General features: G+C 42.2%; 1 protein-coding gene across 8 annotated transcripts in view; it reads right to left on the bottom strand.

Annotated features, from left to right (window-relative positions):
* Nucleotides 1–4,284: 4,284 nt before the first annotated feature.
* Nucleotides 4,285–22,590, bottom strand: part of ppfibp1b (PPFIA binding protein 1b) — a 149,765-nt gene continuing 131,459 nt past the window's right edge. For 6 of the 8 annotated variants that reach the window (XM_041215889.1, XM_041215888.1, XM_041215883.1 and 3 more), the window contains 9 exons: nt 22,411–22,561; nt 21,269–21,380; nt 17,141–17,229; nt 13,007–13,129; nt 12,176–12,301; nt 9,929–10,117; nt 7,799–7,981; nt 6,790–6,855; nt 4,285–6,632 (listed from right to left, as the gene is read on the bottom strand). In XM_041215889.1, coding sequence (XP_041071823.1) covers nt 6,546–6,632; nt 6,790–6,855; nt 7,799–7,981; nt 9,929–10,117; nt 12,176–12,301; nt 13,007–13,129; nt 17,141–17,229; nt 21,269–21,380; nt 22,411–22,561 — 1,126 coding nt within the window. In that variant the 3' untranslated portion in view covers nt 4,285–6,545. The remainder of the gene's footprint in view (nt 6,633–6,789; nt 6,856–7,798; nt 7,982–9,928; nt 10,118–12,175; nt 12,302–13,006; nt 13,130–17,140; nt 17,230–21,268; nt 21,381–22,410; nt 22,562–22,590) is intronic. The other 2 variants (XM_041215891.1, XM_041215890.1) reach the window with 2 other exon arrangements.

Below are 22,590 nucleotides of genomic sequence, written 5' to 3' on the forward strand. Positions count from 1 at the left end.
TGCAGAGTACTTGTGGTTTGTTTTTAAGATGAGCCAAATATGGAAGCTTAAGGGTGAATTTGGACTTGTTCCTGCAGCAGCACTGTGCAGAGTGACATCATGTTGGACTGTGAGGAAGTGAAATCTTCTGGGGGAATGATTTTTCGCTGCCAATTACATTTTCCTGAGCAGCAACTTATGTCAGATGAACAGTGGCAGGGTGTGAACGACAGGGGACAGTGCCACACCCTGCGTTACTCCAACTCTTTCTCCTCCCTCAGAACTTCAGCAGCATGTACTGCGGCTCCACGTTGTCACTTAACTTTTAGCAATCGCTTGAGAGATGGCAACGGGCTCATGGATGAAATGATGCATTTTCTGTGGGGTCATTTAGACAGCTGAGTGTTTTTGTGGTACAGAGATGGCTGGAGAGAAAAATGAGAAACTTTGCTCTATGGAAGCCACCTCACGGGCACAGACTGCAACCGCAGTGCAATTATTGTAAATATGGAATGGGGAATGCGGACAGGGCACGGGGAGGAAAGTTTGATAAAAGACACGAGCAAAAAAATCATGAGGAGATTTGAGGCCAGCTGGGCTAAGGATTTTATATTGGACTACTCCTATTAATCATTTGGAATTTCCTGATTATTAATCTGTAAACCATTTCCCAGTAATTCAGTCTACTTTGAACTAGTTTCATTGGACAAATATTTCCATTAATTTCTCTCTTTCTCTCTCTCCACCCCCCCCCCCCCCCCCCCCCCCCCCCCCCCCCCCCCCACCAGCTAAGTATTTGGACTTGCTGTCCTTGAAGCTAGTTGATTTGTAAACATTTTTACCAACCAGTTTTCAGAAAGCTATTTAATGAACTTGTAACATGGCTCATTTATGCTTGCTAGAAGCAACACACATTCATACACAGGGACCCATTCTCTGGAAACAAAAGGAATATGTCCAAGCCTTGTGCCTTGGCTGAGGCAATGCTGTGGAGAAAGCAGTCAGAATTGACTTGCCAATTAGCACCCTCTTCACCTGTAGTATAAATTGTGACCATTTGAAATTCTTTTGTCCTGATGAGTGCAAGTTCAAAAACTTTGACATCATCTGTCTTTTTCAGCACAACTCAAGTTCTGCACTACCAAGCAACTGTTAAAAGCTTTTTGTTCCACTTCCATTGTTTTTTTTTATAACTTAAAAAGCATGTCAGCTGATACTTGTCACATTTAGCAGATCCAAATATACTAGTTAACTTATTCAAGAAAAATCTCTTCCGCGTTGTTGGAAAGTGTGATGACTGCCTGCTGGCTTTTAACTGTCCCTTTCCTACAAACTGAGGTCTGAACACCATGTAACCATCAGTGACCTTCAGTTAATCCAGGCTGATGCTTGCTGTACTGAGGGAGTGCCTGTTACAGGTGCTATCTTTCAGATGAGATGTTAAACCATGGCCCTGTTCACCCCTTCTGGTGGGTGTAAAAGATCCCATGGCACTATTTTGAAGAGCAGTGGTGTTCTCCCTAGTCATTGGTTCTATGGATGGCACTTGGGGGAAACATACAATATTAAATACAAGTTTGTTCTCTATTCATCTAGACTTGGTAGCCTTAAGAGAGACAGCTTCTAATTAGCAGCAGCTAATGGAGCACAAAGTTATTAAATAACAATTTTATTGTTCTTTCTGCTAAGTGTAGGATAGCAGTGATGATGGAATTTTTTTCTGCCCTAGGTAAGGAATGAGTAATGCCCAGGGCTCTAATACATTGGCAGGCACCCACTATCTGGCAATTGTTGGTTAGGACTTCATGCCCAAAGTTTCTCAGGGTGGTAGAGTAAAATTAGCATCGCAAAAGACGCCCAACTTTGTTAATCTGGTGGAACACCCAAGACAGGCCAACAGACAGCATTTTACATTGAATCTGAAATTGGTACCCAATGCAGCCTGGTATTTCCTGTCTTCTATCCTATGATCTGTCCCTCCAGCTAAGGAAGTACCACTGGGTTGCTAACAGTTTTCAGTGGTTCAAGGTTGGCCTCAACAATGGACATTCAGTAACTCCCAGTACAACGAGATCCTCTTCCAGAAGCCTGCCTAAATCACTGCAGGAAGATACAGCTAATAACAAAAACATTTCTAACATCACTGAAGTAGTGACTGTCTTCCCTCAATTTGTCTATTCAGTGTGTATTAGGTAACTGCAACAGTGCAAGAAGGCAGCCCTCTGGCACCACTTCTGGGTCAACTAGACATGGTCAATTAAATGCCTGTGTTCCATGGTCACCTAGATCCTGAGAATTAAAGAAAAAGATGAATTTACACCACGAAGTAACATTACTTGATGAAACACTTAGTTCTAAAGAGGTAAAAGATCCTTATATAAATGCAAGCTTGCTCACTGTATCTTCCTGAAGTGATGTGGTCAGCTATCTCTTTCAAATAGATTTTAATATTCAGTAGAAGATGGGGCTAATCAGCAGAAAAGAAGAAAAATCTACTCTCAAACACCTCTATGACCCAGTATTTAAAGAATCATATCCCATTCACCACTCAGCAGTATTTGTCCCTGTGATAATATCCTTTAATTAAAAGCTTAGATTTCCACAAATTCCAGCCTGATATACACAAGTCCCACTCAGTCATCATATCTGTCCCAGAGGCATTAGGGAGACCTAATCTAAAATCATCATTTAAATCCTTTCAGGGCCTCACCTTTCCCCAACTCTAACATCCAGTCTCAACCACACTACACACCCCAAAAGAACACTCCACGCTCTGGATTCTTGTACAGTCCCTTACCTTGCACATCCATTCAGCTATCTGGCCCCTATGCTTTTGGAGTCACTAACTTCCCCCTCCTCCAAGCAACAATGACGACTGCACAGAGATTACCTAATCCAGAGACTCTGGTGGGTCAGCGTTGGACCCACTGATACTGAGCCCAAAGCACTCTTTAGCTTTAGAAAACATTTGGGAGCGAGTGGGCCAGGATGGTTTATATACCAATTTGGTGCAGGTAAGTGACGCTGATGTGTCTGGAGTGTGGGAGAAAAAGAGGGAGGTAAATATTGGCTTCAAGTTTTGCTATGTTTCTGCACTTGTCTGCCTGATGTATAGGCTCCTTATCCTTGGCTCTCAGTGCTGCTTTGCAGACCCAAATAGACCAAAAGATGGGCTGATTACAATATGGGGGTGGAGGAGAAGAGGGTGTCTCTCTGGGTAATATGGAGAGCTTGGCTGAAACCTGTGGGCAGTAACTGTCATGTTCGATACCTGTTCAGAATCACTCCATGGTCCCTGGACTGGGAGGAACATGAAGCCACATTCAGCTAAGTTACTTGCCTTGTGAAGCAAATCCATTTTCTTTTACAGCTACGTTGTGGATTCTAGTCTGGTGTACACAACCTGCAGGCTCTGGGACTATGAATACTATTGTCATTTGAAATCATCAAAATTAAAATGTAATGTCTGGGAGTACATAAAATAGAATTTTTACAAACTTTAACAAGTATATACTGAATACTACCATGCCATTTTATTGCTGTTTTGTTCTTGCTGAGGTCATGTTAATCTTCAAATGTTAAAATAGAATTCCATTCCTAAACCCCTATGCCTCCTCTTTAATACTGTTGATTTTATCTGACCTTGATGTTTTTCTATGCTAAAGACACTACATAAATGCAAATTGTTTCCCTCACCTAATCTGTTCTAAATAAAACATTTATCTCACATGGCCAGTTGTCATGATGTTGACCGTACTCTTCACAGCACCACAGTGGTCAGTCATTGAAGGATGAAGCTCTGATAACCATGGAGCTGCTGGGTGTTGTACAATGGCAGTTAAACCTTTGGCTCCCGGTTTCTAAATCAGGAAAGCTGGTAACTTGAGGATACTGTACTTGAGAGAGACATGTGATGGTCTATTAGTTATGGACATTGACACCATTTGCTCAGTCATCAGGTCAAATGGTAGCACTCTGAAACCATCAACTTTAAATCCAATACATTTCTGGAGCCTCCTGAATGACAGCCATCCAGTTTCCCTGCAGTACCACTTACATGATGTCAGAGGGTGACTATTTTCAAACTCAAGCTGAAGACTTTCAATTGCTGAGGTCCAGGACTGAGCAAAGTTCTTACAAGACTCCAGCCGCTGCTATACAAGTAGTATCTTGGATTTCCTGCCCTGGAAAATTTCTGCAGCTCCAACAGAAGGGATTTGTTAATCTTATTACAAAGAGGTTTCTCTCCTCCCCCCAATTAAAGACCTTTCAGTGATTTTACTTGCAATTCAAACACATACTGGACACATTAAGCAATATTTTATTTTTACATTGACACACACACACAGTTGAGGGTAATGGCTATATAAACAATTCTGTAATCAGTATAATGATTGCTACATGATATATTGCTTTGAGGTTCAACCACTAACTGTTCCTAAACTTCCAAAGGAGATAAAATTTACTTCCAAAGGGGCAGCAGATATCCATGGCGCACACACTACCTGTTCTATGGTTATTTTTGCAATAACTTCACAGAATAATGAGGAGAAAACAGGTCAGAGATCTTTTTGAAGGCAGGAGTGGAGAAACATTTCAAAGCTATTAAAATGAATTTATCTTGGAGGCTGGTGCAAGATTCCCAATTTTTCTCATTTTGAAGCCCACAATCTCTTGTGAAAAGGCAACATCCCAAGGGAAATTAATGAAATCACTAATGTACTAAAAACAGACAAATATGCCACAAACATTGCACAAAAAACCCTCAACATTAAAATATATGGCAGAATAATGGCATTAACAATGTGAAATAAATAAACTAATACAAAGCACATGGAACACCCAGGTTGGATGTGGGGTGAGAGTTTCCAGATTCAGACATATAACTCAGCTACCAGTGATTCTGATGACATTCTAAAGACACCTGGCTTCAGGCTCCCTGACCTGCCAGTACATTACCCTCAAAATTAAAATTTTCTTCCCAATGACACCAACACAATTTGCTTTTTTAAAAAAAACGTACAAAAATACATTTAGTGTCCAGGAAGCTGCATGTAACTTTTAAAGATTAGGTTTCTTTTCCCCTTGACAAGTGTTTAAATAAGGAGCACATTTCATTTTTAAAATCATATGAATAGTTTTTGGCTAAAATAGATATTTGTAAAAGAATTAAGTGTATTACAATTAATGCACTATGCAATACAGGATGATTACAAATTGCTGGGTAGAAAAGGCTCACTGTCAATGTCCATGATACCTTAAAGGGCTCTGCTCAGAATTCCATGCTTTCGTTGATTTCATTTCCAAATGCAGAACTAAATGATCTACAGCACTGATTTACAGAAATAGATGAGCGAGAATTTCAGTCCATTCTGACAGTTCGAATGCCAATACTCAATATTACACTTGAGTGGCCTCCTGTGTTGTAACAATTCCATGATTCTGTAATGTTCTCATTATTACATAATTGCCACACAGCTCAACCTTCTCAGTAAATAGTGAGATATTGATGTACACATTAGGTAGCAAAATGTGAGCCATCAAAATTGCATAAATCAATTAAAAAGAGTGTCCACACTAATCAGTAACATGACCTCTTCAGTTACTATTCCAGTTAAAAATGGAAATAGTTCCTACAATGTGATGTGTACCATTTAAAATGTCCCGACACTTAAAATGAACATGGTTCCATCCCAACAGTCACAACTTCTGTTAAGACTTCCAAGTTATAGTTGCAGTTCAGGTTACAAAACAGGAATTACAGTACTTCAAAATCCTCACACCATTTTGAGAAACACTTGATAAATTCTACATGGATTCTAGGCCAGTAACCAGCTGGTATGCAATCCCTACAGCGATATAAATCATTGCACTCGTCAGTAATCCCATTAAAAGTTGCTCATTACAAAATACCTCTTTTACCTGCCTTTTAGAAAAAATTACAAAAACATACAAAATTCATGTCGTGGCAGGACAAGGCAAAGTTAATGTAAAATGGCAGTATTTTTGGTTATTTAAGGCATTCCAGAAATATTGCTTAATTCTCGTAACTAATGAAAGACCTTTTTTTGGCTTCTGAACACAATTTTTTGGATTTGGCAGACAGACCACACTGCAGGAGTGATTTCAGTCATCAGGGCACTGGAGAATGCTGGCACTTTAATCTCTTCATACGTCTCTCAATAAATGTTCCCCAATGTCTTGAAGAAAAAAATCAAAGAGCTCGTTTTTGATACCATTCTGAACCATTGTACAATGAATCTACAAAAAGATAAATTACTGACATCTATGGTCTGATGAAATAAAATTCATTTAAATTCGAAATGAGAGAAATTTACTTCTCTAATGTCAAATTATTCTAATATGTTGATTGGAAAAGTATAGATACCAGATCTTTCCAAAACAGAATAAATATTTGAATGATTGGTGGTGTTGTGCATTTGCTTTCACTATATGTTAACATAATACAAGTTGATTTAGTGCAGGAATTTCAGTGTGTAGTGTTGGTCTGAGAAAATTTTTAAAAAGCCATCTCCATATTCAAGGCGTCGGGTCTCGCTTCACAATCACACGTTTGAATCCTCGTCAGTCATGCTGGTGCAAGGAGAGCCAGCACTCAAATCTTTAAACAGCTCATCCTCTTTCAGCATGTGCTTCAAAGAAAAAGAAAACATTGAGGCACAAGACGAGCAAGTGAAAGCAGAAAATTAAATAGCACTATACACAAAAACTCACTGGTTATTCATATTGCAGGCAAATTTCTAATTTTGAAGTTCATTGCTTTCGATAGTTATTCAATGCCACACTTACTGTTAGGTTATTGATTCCCTCAGAGAATGCTCCAATTTGCCTCACTGTTCCTTCAGAGTCATCCATCTAAACAAAAAGTTAACATCACTATTTTTTTCCTCTCGAACAGTCTCCAATTCATACCATCTTCAATAAAACACCACCATGACCATAAGGCCAATTATAATCCAATTCACCAGTAACTCAAATCAGTCCTATTGGTCCATATTCCTCAATCATTCTTAACATGCTTTTGTCAACTATATTGGAGACAATGTAAGTGTGCATGAAGCATTCAGAGACTAGACGGGCCCATTTCAGCAATCAGAAGGCAGAAGTGCCGAAAGGCTCAGGAAAAATACCAAGGTGCCAGTAAGAGAACTCCTAACAGCCCAAAGGAAAGTTTCAAAAACTCTACTTCAACCACCACTTGCTATCTCATTTGAACTTCTCTACAAAAAAAATGACAAGATTCCACATAACAACTGTCTGGAAGACAAGCTCTGCAGACAACAGAGAAGTTTGAAACCCTGCTGCACATATTGTGCATATTTTTATTTTATTCTCTCATTTGGGCATCACTGTCAGGACCAGTATTTGTTGCCCATCCCCAATTTCCCTTGGACTGAGTGCCTTGCTAGACCATTTCAGAGGGCAGTTAAGAGTCAACGTTGCTTTGGTCTGGAGAGTCACATGTAGGCCACACCAGGTAAGGCAGATTTCCTTCCATAAAGTCCATTCATTTTGGGTTTTTACAACAATCAATGGTAGTTGTCATGAACACCATTACGGAGGCTAATTTTATATTGCAGATTTATTAAGTCAGTGTTAAATTCTACTAGCCGCCAGGGTGAAATGTGAACCCAAGTTCCCAAAGCATTAATTAGCCTGGGCCTCTGCATTACTAATCCAGGGACAACACCATCTTCCCGCATGTCAATGAAATTTATGCGGTTAGCAAAGTCTGAAAATGTTTTCCAATGAAAACCTTTGAAGCACCCGCATGATTAACCATTATCCTGCACTTTACCTGTTCTATCCTGTCCAGGTCTTCCTCGTTATATACTCTCAGTTCTATCCCTCGTCCCTGTTTATTTCCTTGTCTGAAGCCAGTTCCTGCCGGGAGCCCCAGTTCCATTGGACATATGTATTCTTCTTCATCCTGTTTCCGCTTCCTCAAGCTTCCAAAATTACTGAAAGCCAGCTTTCTTGGCTGTAGGAGAGAACGCACAGAATGATTGAAAAATTACAGACCAATTTATACCCTGTATTTGTATCAGCGAATTTCATAATGCCAGAGTATACATAAACTGAGTCCTCATCTCAGAACATCAATTACTACTACAAGCAAATGTAAATAAAACCAGTGTAAGTAATCCAATTCAATATCTTTTGTCCTCAATCTTACTTCACACCAGGGTATATGTTTCAGGCTAGAAGCAATTCACTTCTTGATTGAAGTTTGGGGATCAATGGAAAATTTCAAAACTGAGATTGATATTTTGTTAGGTAAAGGTATTATGGAACCAAGGTGGGGTAAATGGAGTTAAGATACAAATCAGCTATGATCTAATTGAATGGTGGAACAGGTTCGAGGAGCTGATTATGGCTGCCTCCTGCCCCTATGGTCCAGGCCTGGAGTGACTGGGAAAGCTAAGAAAATTAAATGTAAATAAGTTGTCCTAATCAGGATGTAACCTTCAATAAAAGTAGAGACATGTTACAGTTGAATTACACAAATACATTTGTGCAAGTGTACTTGAAGACTTAGTTGAATATTAATTCTTCCAATCAAGCTCTGCCATTTAATAAAATCATGGCTGATCTTCAACCTCAACTCCACTTTTCTGTCCGATTCCTACATTTGAGATAGACAAATCTTTGATTTTCCAAGGAATCAAGGGGAATGGGGAGTAGGCGTGAAAATGGAGTGGAGAGAGATCAACTGTGATCATATTGAATAGCAGAGCAGGCTTGAAGGGCTGAATGGTCAATCCCTGCTTCTCTCTCTTATGCTCTTAGACCTAGATTCCCTTAATAGAGTCAAAAAAAACCTGTCTGCCAATTTAGCCACTGTCCAAAATAACTTTCTAAAATTTATCTCATGTACCATAAGGGGGGGGGGGGCGGGGGGAAACTGAAGATTAGCAGGAAAAAGCTTGGGGAAGGGAAGGCAATTTCAGAACATCCACAGCCAATGGCAGCAAATGAGCAACGGCAGGTGCTCTGCTGCCCTTTGGCTGGATTTAGAGTATAGAATGTTTTCTTCTGCGGCAGCTGAATATCAGAGATCAAAACTGTATCAAGAGTTCAAGTCTCAAAGTTAACAAAGACCAAAGATTAGTGTCAGCCATGGTAACATCCTACCTCTGAATCACAAGGTTCAAGTTTCCCTCCAGGGTTTTGGCACAAGGCTGACACTCCAGTGCAGTACTGAGGGAGTGCTGCACCGTCAAGAGGTGCTGTTTCTAATCTGAGATGTTAAACCAAAGCCTCAGCTGCCTGCTCAGGTGGATGTAAAAGATCCCATAGCACTATTTTAAAGGAGAGCAAGGGCTACTAACATTTTTCCTTCAACCGACATCTGGTCAATATCAGCATGCTCTGTGGGATTTTCCTACATTACAACAATCGACTACAATTCAAAATACTTCATTGGCTTTGAAGTGCTTTTAGATGTCCAGTGGTCGTGGAAGGGTGCAACAGAAATGCAGGTCTTTTTTTCTACAGCTCTAAGCATTATTTTGTTAAATGAATACAAAGCATGCAATCTGCTTCCTTCCCTTCCTCCAGCTTTTTCCTTTTAATCTTCAATGCCCCCCCCCACCCCGCCATTATAGGACATTAGATAAATTTTAGAAAGTTATTTTGGGTAGTGGCTAAATTGGCAGACAGTTTATCAATATTAGGTCTGTGGAAAGGGCACAGCAAAGACTCACTAGAATGCCACAAGATGAGAGATTGTGAAGGAACGCTCTAATAATCTGTCAGTGGCTGAATGATGTTATGTCTACAATGTGAAGGACCAGGCTTCAATGCTTGTCGAATGTACTCAAATGATACTTGTTTGTGTATTTTGCCGAAGATGTGAGCATATCAAGGCAACACAGAATAAGGAGAAACACTATAGTCCACTTTGCATGGAATAGTTCTCGCCCACCTTTACTTTGGCAGTGGCTGTTAGGAGAGAATAGTCTGGGGATTCCACAGTCTCTCGCTTCTGCTGTTGAGCATCAGGACCAACCAGCAAATTAAAGTGAGTAGCTAAGTGTCGTCTAAGTAGTGTCTTGTTGGGAGGTATGTTCAGCAGCATCGCTAGTGTTTCCACATTAAAACGAGGTTCCAGCACCTTAAGATGAAAAAGAAGCCATTTTTAATTATAATGCACTATCCAACATCAGCTAAAATCAAGTTTACTACCTATCCTTCACTGCTTATTTCCAATTTCACAATATTGTACACCTCAGCCCGCACACAGCTGCAGCTTTAAAGTTGTGTACATGATCCCGTCCAAGTTCCAGAAATACGAGTGCACAGCTCGAGGCTGGAAATACCTACTGCTGAAAACTGGAGAAAACTAGTTCTCCCACCAACGTGGTTACGCCAAGAAACAAATAGTTGCTACCTTCTTACAGGCTACACTGCATTAGCAGTTACTTACATATCAAAAGCCAGTGTTTCGGTAACTGTCGCATGCTAAAACCTTTTAAAATGAGAAATATAAACGGAAAATTAACAGGTTTTAAGTGCAAGCCACTTTTTTTTGCTCCCAGCCCAACCCCCCTTTTCTCTGCCTCTGCACTTGTTTAAAAACTAATCTCCAACATTTTCCACTTATGATGAAAAGTCATTGACCTGAAACGTTAACTTTTTTCTCTCTCCTCAAAAGCTGTCTGACCTGCTGAGTATTTCAATATTTTGTTTTTATTTGCAGATTTTCAGCATCCATTTTTTTTTAAACCAAAATATTTTTCTTGCATAACATCTTCTCTTCCTAAAGTGTCGGATGCTAACAGTCAGTGGCAAATTGCCTCCCTCAGCATCTACTTTATTGTCACTCGTTTCATTCAGACAATTAGTGATGCCAGTTGTTCACTAAGTATCTTGGTGCTTCTTTTTTTATTCATTCACGTGACATGGGCTTCGCTGGCTGGGCCCGGCATTTATTGCCCATCCTGGTTGCCCTTGAGAAGATGGTGGTGAGCTGCCTTCTTGAACCGCTACAGTCCATGAGGTGTAGGTACACCCACTGTGCTATTAGGAAGGAGTTCCAGGATTTTGACCCAGTGACAGTGAAGGAACAGCGATATATTTCCAAATCAGGATGGTGAGTTACTTGGAGGGGATCCATCTGCTGTCCTTGTCCTTCTAGGTGGTCATGGGTTTGGAAGGTGCTAAGGAGCCTTGGTGAATTCTTACAGTGCATCTTGTAGATTATACACACTGCTACTACTGTGCGTTGGTGGTGGAGGGATTGAATGTTTATGGATGTGGTGCCAATCAAGTGGACTGCTTTGTCCTGGATGGTGTCAGGCTTCTTGAGTGTTAATGGAGCTGAACTCATCCAGGCAAGTGGGGAGTATTCCATCACACTCCTAATTGATGATGGACAGGCTTTGGGCAGTCAGGAGGTGAGTTACTCATTGCACCATTCCTAGCCTCTGACCTGCTCTTGTAGCCATGGTATTTACATGGCTAGTCCACTTCAGTTCCTGGTCAACTGTAACTCCCAGGATGCTGATAGTGTGGGATTCAGCGATGATAATGCCATTGAACATCATGGGGCGATGGATGGATTCTCTCTTATTGGAGATGGTCATTGTCTGACACTTGTGTGTCGCTAATGTTACTTGCCACTTGGCAGCCCAAGCCTGGATATTGTCCAGGTCTTGCTGCATTTGGACATGGAAAGCATCAATACCTGAGGAGTCGTGAATGGTGCTGAACATTGTGCAATCATCAACGAACATCCCCAGTTCTGACCTTATGATGGGAGGTTGGTCATTGTGAAGCAGTTAAAGATGGTTGGGCCGAGGACACTACCCTGAGGAACTCCTGCAGTGATGTCGTGGAGCTGAGATGACTGACCTCCAACAACCACAACCATCATCATTTTTGCTGTGTATGACTCCAACCAGTGGAGTGTTTTCCCCGATTCCCATTGACTCCAGTTTTGCTAGGGTTCCTTGATGTCACACTCGGTCAAATGCTGCCTTAATGTCAAGGACAGTCACTCTCACCTCACCTCGGGAGTTCAGCTCTTTTGTCCATGTTTGAATCAAGGCTGTATTGAGGTCAGGAGCTGAGTGACCTTGGTGGAACCAGGGCCACTCAGCTAAGAGATTAACTAAGGTAGTGCAATTGTAGCTATTAAATACCTTGGAATAAATGCATATCTTCCTCTTACCATTAATCCACCATGCACGCCACTACCACGTAAATTGGGTGCATATTCTGCCAAATCTGCTGATCGTAGCCATTCCATCACTCGATGATTTGTCCACTGGGAGACTTCAGCAGGGGTGATGTTACTCTAGGAAATAAGAAATTATGTACAAATCAAATGGTCTTTCCTCACTAATTTAAGTGATAACATAGGCTGAAATCCTATTCAGCTGCCTGCATCTCCTTAATGTATAACCGCAAGCCTGCTTCAAAGTACTTTGGGACATTCAGGTCGTGAAAGGTGCCAAATAAAGTGCACGTTCTTTCTCTCTAGATACATGCTTGCCATCAACTGAAGCGCTCATAATCTCCTTCTGGTTTTCAGGAATGAATAGCAAAAAAATCAGACCTAACAATCACTCACAAATGCTGCTAAATTAAAGATTAATTAAATTTAGAGAACGACGTTTGTTGCAGTCGTGTCCTGGACGCTCACCTTAACTCAAAGAGGGAGCAACACTAGCAGTACAAGACTGGGGTGGTGTGGTGCCTATCAGAGGGGAGATTGACCAGCTGCACAGGAAGAAAAAGTTGTTTACGAGAATATATTCATCTCTCTATTTTCTCCTCCACTTTTCTAATCTGCTTTTCATTAATTCTAGTAAGGTTATCTCATGGATACTTCTTTCAGATTTTCTCATATTTATGCCCCAGTCAGAAGTGCCCAGTCTTCACTCGACACCACTCAGAGGGGCAGGAAACTCAAGCCAGGGTCTTGCTCCTCCTAGTTCAAGCATGTTCATGCTCCAAAATGTGATGGCTTCAATCATCTCATAGGAACTTTGACTCGTACCTCATCAGATGGCCTTCTACGAAGACAATTTGCTTCAAAATTATTTATTCTGAGAACTTGAATTGCCCTCTTGATGCTGAGGTGATGCAGAACACTTCCAACTTTCAGCGACAATAGGTCATCCTATAAAAAGTAAAGAATCAGAAAGGAAGTAGCTTTAAACAAAGGGAGAAAAGATACCAGATCCTCACGATACAACACACTGAAACCAAGTGGGATATTACGGTAACTACATTACTGACATATAAACACAAATTATCAATATACAAACAGTGCTTTTAACATTAACAGGCTGGCCCAACAGTAGGGGACAGCCCTTGCCCTGAAGCTACAGGCTTCTGCAACTATATCCCCTGCTCATTCCTGCTGAACTGCTCTCTTTCCTTTCCTTTAAGGTATTAGCGCTGCTTGTATGGTTTCCCGGTTACCTCAGAAATTTGAAGCTAGGGGCTCAAGTGCCACTCCAAGTACCAAGAAACTAAGCGCATAACCTAAGCTAACGCTTCAGCGCAGTACTGGAAGAGTGCTGCACTGTTGGAGGTGCAGTCTTTCTATTAAACCAAGTTCCTGTCTAGGCGGTCAGGTGGTTGCAAAAGATCTCATGACACTATTCAAAGAAGGGCAGTGTTAATCCTGGTGTCTGCCAAGATTTGTCCGACAATCATCACCAAAAACAGTAGGTTAATGTGCTGCATTCATCTATGTAACAGTGGCTGAAGTGCTTTGGGGCATCCTGAGAATGGGATAAATTGCTTTTTAAAAGAAAGTTCCTTCTTGCTTTCATTCATTTTGCATAACCTTTTAAATGCTTCATTAAGTTTTTTTTTAAATTACGTGTTTAAATGAAGGAGAGGCAAATTGAATTTCTTTTTTATTATTCATTTATGAGATGTGGGCATCACTGGCTAGGCCAGCAGTTGTGTCCATCCCTAATTGCCCACAGGGTGGTGTTGGTGAGCTGCCTTCTTGAACCATTGCCATCCATGTGGTACCCCCAGTGCTGTTAGGGAGGGAATTCCAGGATTTTGACCCAATGACAGTGAAGGAACGGTGATATAGTTCCAAGTCAGGATGGTGTGTGACTTGGAGGAGAACATGCAGGTGGTATTCCCATGTGTCTGCCGCCTTTGTCCTCCTAGATGGTAGTGGTCAGGAGTTTGGAAGGAGACTTGGTGATTTTTGCAATGCATCTTATAGATGGTACACATTGCCGCCATTAGGCGTCAGCGGTGGAGGGAGTGAATGTTTTTGGTTGGATGCCAATCAAGCAGGCTGCTTTCTCCTGGAATGTGTCAAGCTTCTTCAGTGCTGTTGGAGCTGCACTCATCCAGGTAAGGTGAGTGGTTCAAATGGACAAAAAAAGCTGAACTCCACTGGTGAGGTTAGAGTGACTGCCCTTGACATCAAGGCAGCATTTGATCGAGTGTGGCATAAAGGAGCCCTAGCAAAACTGGAGTCAATGGGAATCGGGGGAAAAATCCCCGCTGGTTGGAATCATACCTAGCACAAAGGAAGATGATTGTGGTTTTTGTCGGGGGGTCAATCATCTCAGTTCCAGGATATAACTGCACGGGTTCATCAGGATAGTGTCCTGGGCCCAACTGTCAGATTCTTTCCATTAAAAGTGGTGATGCTTGCTGATGACTGCACAATATTCAGCACCATTCCTGAATCCTCAGATACCGAAGCAGTCCATGTCCAAATGCAGCAAGATTTGGACAATATCCAGACTTGGGCTGACAAATGGCAAGAAACATTCACGCCACACAAGTGCCAGGCAATGACCATCACAAGAGAATCTAACCATTGCCCAATAACATTCAATGGCATTACCATCACTGAATCTCCCACTAACAACATCCTGGGGATTGCCATTGAACAGAAACTGGACCAGCCATATAAATACTGTGGCTACAAGGGCAGGTCAGATGCTAGGAATCCTGTGGCAAGTAACTCACTTCCTGACTCCCCAAAGCCTGTCCACCATCTGCAAGGTACAAGTCAGGAGTGTGATGTGATACTAACCATTTGCCTGGATGAGTGCAGCTCCAACACTCAGGAAGCTTGACACCATCCAGGACAAAGCAGCCCGTTTAATTGGCATCCAATTCACCTATATTCAATTCCTCCACCACTGACGCATAATGGTATCATGGCATCAACAAGATGCACTGCAGCAACTCACCACGACTCCTTAGACAGCACCTTCCAAACCCATGACCACTACCATCTAGAAGGACAAGGGCAGCAGACACATGGGAACACCACCACCTGGCTGTTCCCCTCCAAACCACTCACCATCCTGTCTTGGAAACAGATCGCCGTTCCTTCACTGTCACTGGGTTAAAAACCTGGAACTCCCTCCTTAACACTGTGGGTGTACCTACACCACATGGACTGCAGCGGTTCAAGGAGGCAGCTCACCACCACCTTCTCAAAGGCAATTAGGGATGGGCAATAAATGCTGGCCTAGCAAGAGATGCCTGCACCCCATGAATGAAGTATTCCGTCACACTCTTGACCTGAACTTTGTAGATAGTGGACAGGCTTTGGGGAGTCAGGAGGCGAGTTACCAGCCACAGAATTCCCAGCCTCTGACCTTCTCTTGTAGCCACAGTAGTTATATGGCTAGTCCAGTTCAGTTTCAGGTCAATGGTAACCCCCAGGATGTTGATAGTGAGGAATTCAGCAATGGTAATGTCACTGAATGTCAAGGGAAGACTGTAAGATTCTCTCTTGTTGGAGATGATCATTGGCTGGCATTTGTGTTGTGTTTTGCTGCATTTGGACATAGATGGCTTCAGTATCTGAGTCGTCACGAATGATGAACATTGTGCAATCATCAGTGAACATGCCCAGTTCTGATCTTATGACGGAAGGAAAGTCATTGATGAAGCAGCTGAAGATGGTTTGCCCTAGGGCAATGGCAACAGTAAAAGCAACAGGACCATAGGGAAAGTGGCAATACTTGCTAACATATACAAAAAAAACAGCAGGATTAGGAGCGTTTACTTTGTTAGTTCAACAGCTATTTAACTCTTCAGTGAGGAAGTAAAAAAAAAAAATCCCCAAGACCAGCTGAGGTTAAATTAAGATGTACCCAGAACAGGGCACAAACGAGCTAGGAATAGAATTTGCATAACATTTCCCTTGGCAAGGTTTCAAGGGATAGTGCTTACAGTGAATGACAACAGTAATAACAGTAGGACTTCGACTCAGCAGCCAGCTGTTCCAGGCTGAAGCCAGACAGTATTTCAAAGGGAGTGTTTTTTAAAAAAAGGCTGAAAGCCAGACAAATGCGCAAAGAATGCAGCGAACCACATCTTTATTTTCTCAAATAAGCACATCGGACACCAGAATTTAAAAAAAAAATCAGCACAATCACACGAATACAAGCACTGGATAGAATCGAAGATTTAAATCTAGTTTTCATCATTGCCTGAAATTCACCATTTTAAAAACAAAGTTGGTCTGAATTACTTGTAACTTCAAATTTGTGTTCAATATAGTTTGTTTGATTAACGCTTAAGAAGCAAAAAAGTTAACCACAACATTTCAGATCAGAATTTTCTAAAGACAGTATTTGCTTAAATAATTTGCCTTCCCCTTTCATGCACAAACCCCGCCACTGTTTGAGTTCTGTTTGATTCTAACTGGATCATCTTGTTGGAAATTAATGAACACCTGGAAAAAGTTCAAGGTGATTTAATATCATTGCCGATGTCTCAAACATTTATTCTAGCAACAGTACATTTAATGAGAAATACCAGTCTGGGAAAGTGGCAGCCTGTCTCTGACCTGCTACACAACTGAGCTACCCCACAGCATCAGGGATATTCTCAACCTTGGATATAAGCTCATTCTAACCTTTGTTTCTCAAGATTTATTTGCCCTCCTGAGGGTCCTGTCACTTGTCCATTCCAGAGGACATTTTCATCTTTGACATGAATTAAGAACAATCTGGGCAAAGACAGTTAGTCAAAGTAAACTTAGTGAAATTATATTCTTGTGAAATCAAATAGGAGAACAGGGACAGCATGCAGGTAAAAAATCCAATTCCAATGTTTATAAAAAAATATTAACGCGCACATTTTTTAGAAACAAAAAAAAAAATCACCACAAAACTTTACCTACCACGGTCATATAGTGGAGCATTCGACCATCAACTCTTCCTTCATCAAACTGAGTCTTGTACTGGGGTAATCCAATATCATCCAGCCATCCTAATGGGGATAAATTCTATTTACTGCTTCGATGGTAAAGAAGCTGCATTGGAAAATGTTTCTATCTTCAAAACAATATGCAATACTTAATTCTGAAACTGCCAGACAAATGTGGGGTTTTCAGTAGAGGCAACATAAGAGCACTTGGGCTTCAACAGAGGCTTTTATAAAACAAAAAAATTAATTCAGGTTTCAAAATGTGCACTAAATTAATTATATGCATTCTGTTAAGGGCTTCAAAACTTCTGCATCCTTTTCAAAGAAACATATCCAGTGGTCTCTAACACTCTGCTCAGGGCTACAAAGAGAACGTAGCCTGTGAGGGAGTACTTTATCAATTAGGGAACAAACACCAGTCACATTACAAGTTGTACAAGGATGTGGAAACATTTCTGAGAGCAACTGGCAGCGTTTGATTTCCTTCCAATTTACATTTTTCCAAAACATACTATTCAAGAATTATTCCAAAGGTTTCCTTCTAACTTGTAATATTTACTGCAGATATACACATTAGCCCCAAGTGTTAATCAATGTAGGTACATTCAGCCATAAAGAAAAACAGATTCATGTTACTCAGCACATCATACATAAAAAGAACTGAAAGGAAACTATATGATCTTTAAGTGGGTTTCTCCCTTCCAAGGTTTTTCTTCTGTTAAACATCTCTACTCAGGGCAACATTCTCCTCCACAATATTCTGATTAATTTTCAGGGTTTCAGAAATGCTCTCAGACATATTCAGTTAATATTACTAAGTAATTAGAGTATTAACTGCCTTCCAGCAGTTAATATTAGCCCTCTCTTTCCTTCCCTCTCCCTTAATGCTTAATTTGGAGAGACAGTGACGTAGTGGACTAGTAATCCAGAGACCTAGGGTAAATGCAGAAAATGCTTGAGAAACTCAGCAGGTCTAAAAGCATCTGTGGAGTCCACAGCAATGTGGCTAACTCTTAAATACACTCTGAAGTGGCCTAGCAAGCCACTCAGTTGCATCAAACTGCTACAAAGTCACAAAAAAAAATAGATGGACCACCCAGCATCGACTGACGCACCATAAGTGACAACTGCAAACTCAGCCCTGTTGACCCTGCAAAGTCTTACTAACATCTGGGAGCCAATGCCAAAATTGGGAGAGCTGTCTCACAGGCAAGTCAAGCAATAGCCTGACATAGTCATCCTCACGGATTCACACCTTACAGAAAATGTCCCAGACACCACCATCATCATCCCTGGGTATGTCTTGTCCCACCGGCAGGACAGACCTTGCGGCACAGTGGTATACAGTCCAAAGGGAGTTGCACTGGGAGTCCTCAACATTGACTCCAAACTCCATGAAGTCTCATGGCATCAGGTCAAACACGAGCAAGGAAACCTCCTGATTACCACGTACCGCCCTCCCTCAGCTGATGAATCAGTGCTCTTCCATGTTGAACCCCACTTGGAGGAAGCACTGAGGGTGGCAAGGGTGCAGAACGTACTCTGGGTGGGGGACTTCAATGATGCTCATCACCAAGAGTGGCTCGGTAGCACTACTACTCACCGAGCTGGCCGAGTCCTATATGATATAGCTGCTAGACTGGGTCTGCGGCAGGTGGTGAGGGAACCAACAAGAGGGAAAAACATACTTGACGTCATCCTCATCAACCTGCCTGCTGCAGATGCATCTGTCCATGACAGTATCGGTAGGAGTGACCACCGCAGAGTTGTTGTGGAGACAAAGTCCCACCTTCACATCGTGTTGTATGGCACTACCACCGTGCTAAATGGGATAGATTTCAAACAGATCTAGCAACTCAAGACTGGGCATCCATGAGGCACTGTGGGCCTTTATCAGAATTGTACTTGAACACAGTCTGTAACCTCATGGCCCAGCATATCTCCCACTCTACTATTACCATCGAGCCAGGGGATCAACCCTATTTCAATGAAAAGTGCAGGAGGGCATGCCAGGAGCAGCACCAGGCATACCTAAAAATGGGGTGTCAACTTGGTGAAGCCAAAACATAGAGCTATATGCAGGCCAAACAGCATAAGCAGCAACTGAGACGGAGCTAAGCGATCCCACAACCAACGGATCAGATCTAAGCTCTGCAGTCCTGCCACATCCAGTCGTGAATGGTGGAGGACAATTAAATAACTCACTGGAAGAGGCTCCACAAATATCTCCATTCTCAATGATGGCAATGAAGCCCAGCACATCAGTGCAAAAGATAAGGCTGAAGCATTCGCACCAACCTTCAGCCAGAAGCGCCTAGTGGATGATCCATCTCGGCCTCCTCTGGAGGCCCCAGCATCACGGATACCAGTCTTCAGCCAATTCGATTCACTCTGCATGATATAAAGAAATGGCTGAAGGCACTGGGTACTGCAAAGGCTATGGGCCCTGACAATATTCTGGCAATAGTACTGAAGACTTGTGCTCCAGAACTTGCTGCACCCCCAGCCAAGCTGTTCCTGTACAGCTACAACACTGGCATCTACCCGGCTATGTGGAAAATTGCCCAGGTATGTCCTGTACACAAAAAGCGCGACAAATTTAACCCGGCCAATTACCGTTCCATCAGTCTACTCTCGATCATCAGTAAAGTAATGAAGGGGACATCAACAGTGCTATCAAGCAGCATTTGCTTAGCAATAACCTGCTCACTGACACCCAATTTGGGTTCTACCAGGGCCACTCAGCCTTGGTTCAAACATGGACAGAAGAGATGAACTCTCGAGGTGAGGTGAGAGTGACTACTCTTGACATTAAGGCAGCATTTGACCGACTGTGGCATCTAGGAGCCCTAGCAAAACTAGAGTCAAAGGGAACCAGGGAGAAAACTTTCCACTGGTTGGAGTCATACCTAGCACAAAGGAAGATGGTTGTTTGTTGGAGGTCAGTCATCTCAGCTCCAGGACATCACTGCAGTAGTTCCTCAGGGTAGTGTCCTTGGCCCAACCATCTTCAGCTGCTTCATCAATGACCTTCCTTCCACCATAAGGTCGGAATTGGGATGTACAATGTTCAGTGCCATTCATGACTCTTCAGATGCTGAAGCAGTCCACGCCTAAATGCAGCATGACCTGGACAATATCCAGGCTTGGGCTGACAAATGGCACAGAATATTTGCACCGCACAAGTGTCGGGCAATGACCATTTCTAACAAGTGTGTATCTGAATATCTAACCTTCATCCCTTGATGTTCAATGGATTACCATCACTGAATCTCCCACTATCAACATTCTGGGGGTTTACCATTGGCCAGAAATTGAACTGAATTAGCCACATAAACACTGTGGCGACAAGAGCAGGTCAGAGACTAGGAATCCTGTGATGAGTAACTCACCACCTGACTCCCCAAAGCCTGCCCAGCATCTACAAGGCACAAGTCAGGAATGTGATAGAATACTCCTCACTTGCCTGGATGAGTGCAGCTCCCACAACACTCAAGAAGCTTGACACTGTCCAGGACAAAGCAGCCCGCTTGAGTGCCACCACATCCACATTCACTCCCTCAACACGCAGAAGCAGCAGTGCAGAGATGCACTGCAGAAATTCACCAAGGCTCCTTTGACAGGACCTTCCAAACTCACAACCACTGCCATCTAGAAGGACTAGGGCAGCAGATAGATGGGAATGCCTCGAGGTTCCCCTCCAAGTCACTCACCAACCTGACTTGGAAATATATAATTGTTCCTTCACTGTCACTGGCTCAAAATCCTAGAACTCCCTTCCCAACAGCACTGAGAGTGTACCTACACCACATGGACTGCAGCGGTTCACGAAGGCAGCTCACCACTACTTTCTCAAAGGCAACTAGGGATGGGCAGAAATGCTTGCCCAGCCAGCGAAGCCCATATCCGGTGAATGAATAAGTGAAAAAAAAATGCTGTGCCCCTCAATGACCTCACCATCCAAGCTGGTTCAGAAGCAACAGAACACATCCCAGCTGCAAGTGTGATATACTAAAGTGATAGTCTTAGTTTCTTAAACTGAGCACAACTGTTGTTGGTCTACAGGTCTTTGCTAAACAGTGAGAAACACCATTCTACTCACTTGTGACCCAATTGTAATCCAGCTTTCCTTTGTTATCTTCCTCTTCAGAGCCGAATGCCTGCAGAGCTAGCTGCAACTTTTTTCTGTGCAGAGGATGTTTGATCCCGAGTTCCTGTACAAACAGGTTGGTCAAAGAATGATCTGATCTTTCAAGAGCCTAATCTTCAATTTCTATTCATTTATTGTGGTGACATTGAATTGGGACAGCTCCATATGAACATCTTTTATAACAAGGCGTACTTTTTTTTTTTAGGAAATATCTTACTGTACTAGGTATGCCGGGGCGCAGGCGGCAAAGTGGAATTGAGATCACAATCAGATCAGCCATGATCTTATTAAATGGCAGAGCAAGTTCGAAGGGCTGAATGGCCTACTCCTGTTTCTAAGTCCTATGCTAACTTAATGCTATTAAAATTGTCTTAACATGGTGAAAAATAAATGGTTAAGTGGACAGGAAGACACACACGTGGATTTTCCAGACACTAGTTACAGGCTCCTTGTTGTGGACTGAAAATAAAAATTAATAATTACCTAGTGCAGACAGTTGCTGACAGCTGACTGACCCACTATTAGCATCAGCTTCCTGAATGCTGACAAAATCTGATCTGTCAATTTGCTTTAGTCAACTGTCAGGAGATAGACACACAATTCTTCCAACTATGTTCTCCACTCCCTAGGAGTGGGAGCATCTCATTTAACATCACAGACAAGAAATTACATTGTCTGTATTTGTATTTACCAAGTTTGAGTGGCAAAGTTGGAAATCCACTTTAGTTCTTCCTTGGCTCTACTGCCAGAACAAGTCAGCCAGCCTATTGTTTATTGAGTCATAGTATTAACTGAAAGTCAAATACACATACACCTCGCTGTTTAAGTCACACTGACCCAGATGCAGGGTGTCCCACTCCCTTAGCCTCACCACTGATGGCTGGGCCTTCAGATGTCTAGGCTCCAAGCTCTGGAATTCCTTCCTAAAACCTCTCTTCACCTCTCTCCTCCTTTAAGTTCTCTGAATCAACTGTCCCGATGTGTCTTCCTTTGGCTCAAGGTCATTTTTTGTCTGATCACACTGCTGTGAAGCATCTTAAAACATTTTCCTACTTTAAAGGCACTATATAAATAAAAATTGTACTTTGACTCACCCTCTCCAGGTCCTGCTGAGATGCATGCAGCAAAGTCTGGCCTGAAGTGATCCAGGATTTGGAACCCCCCACATAAATACCCAGTCCTTGATCATGCAGCCAGTTACACACCTGCTCTCTGCTCCACTTTGCAAATGGAGCATCCAGATCACTGCAGAGAAAATAATTTGTGTCTTAGAT

The sequence above is a fragment of the Carcharodon carcharias genome, chromosome 21 (assembly GCF_017639515.1).
Source record: "Carcharodon carcharias isolate sCarCar2 chromosome 21, sCarCar2.pri, whole genome shotgun sequence".
NCBI classification, from domain to species: Eukaryota; Metazoa; Chordata; class Chondrichthyes; order Lamniformes; family Lamnidae; genus Carcharodon; species Carcharodon carcharias.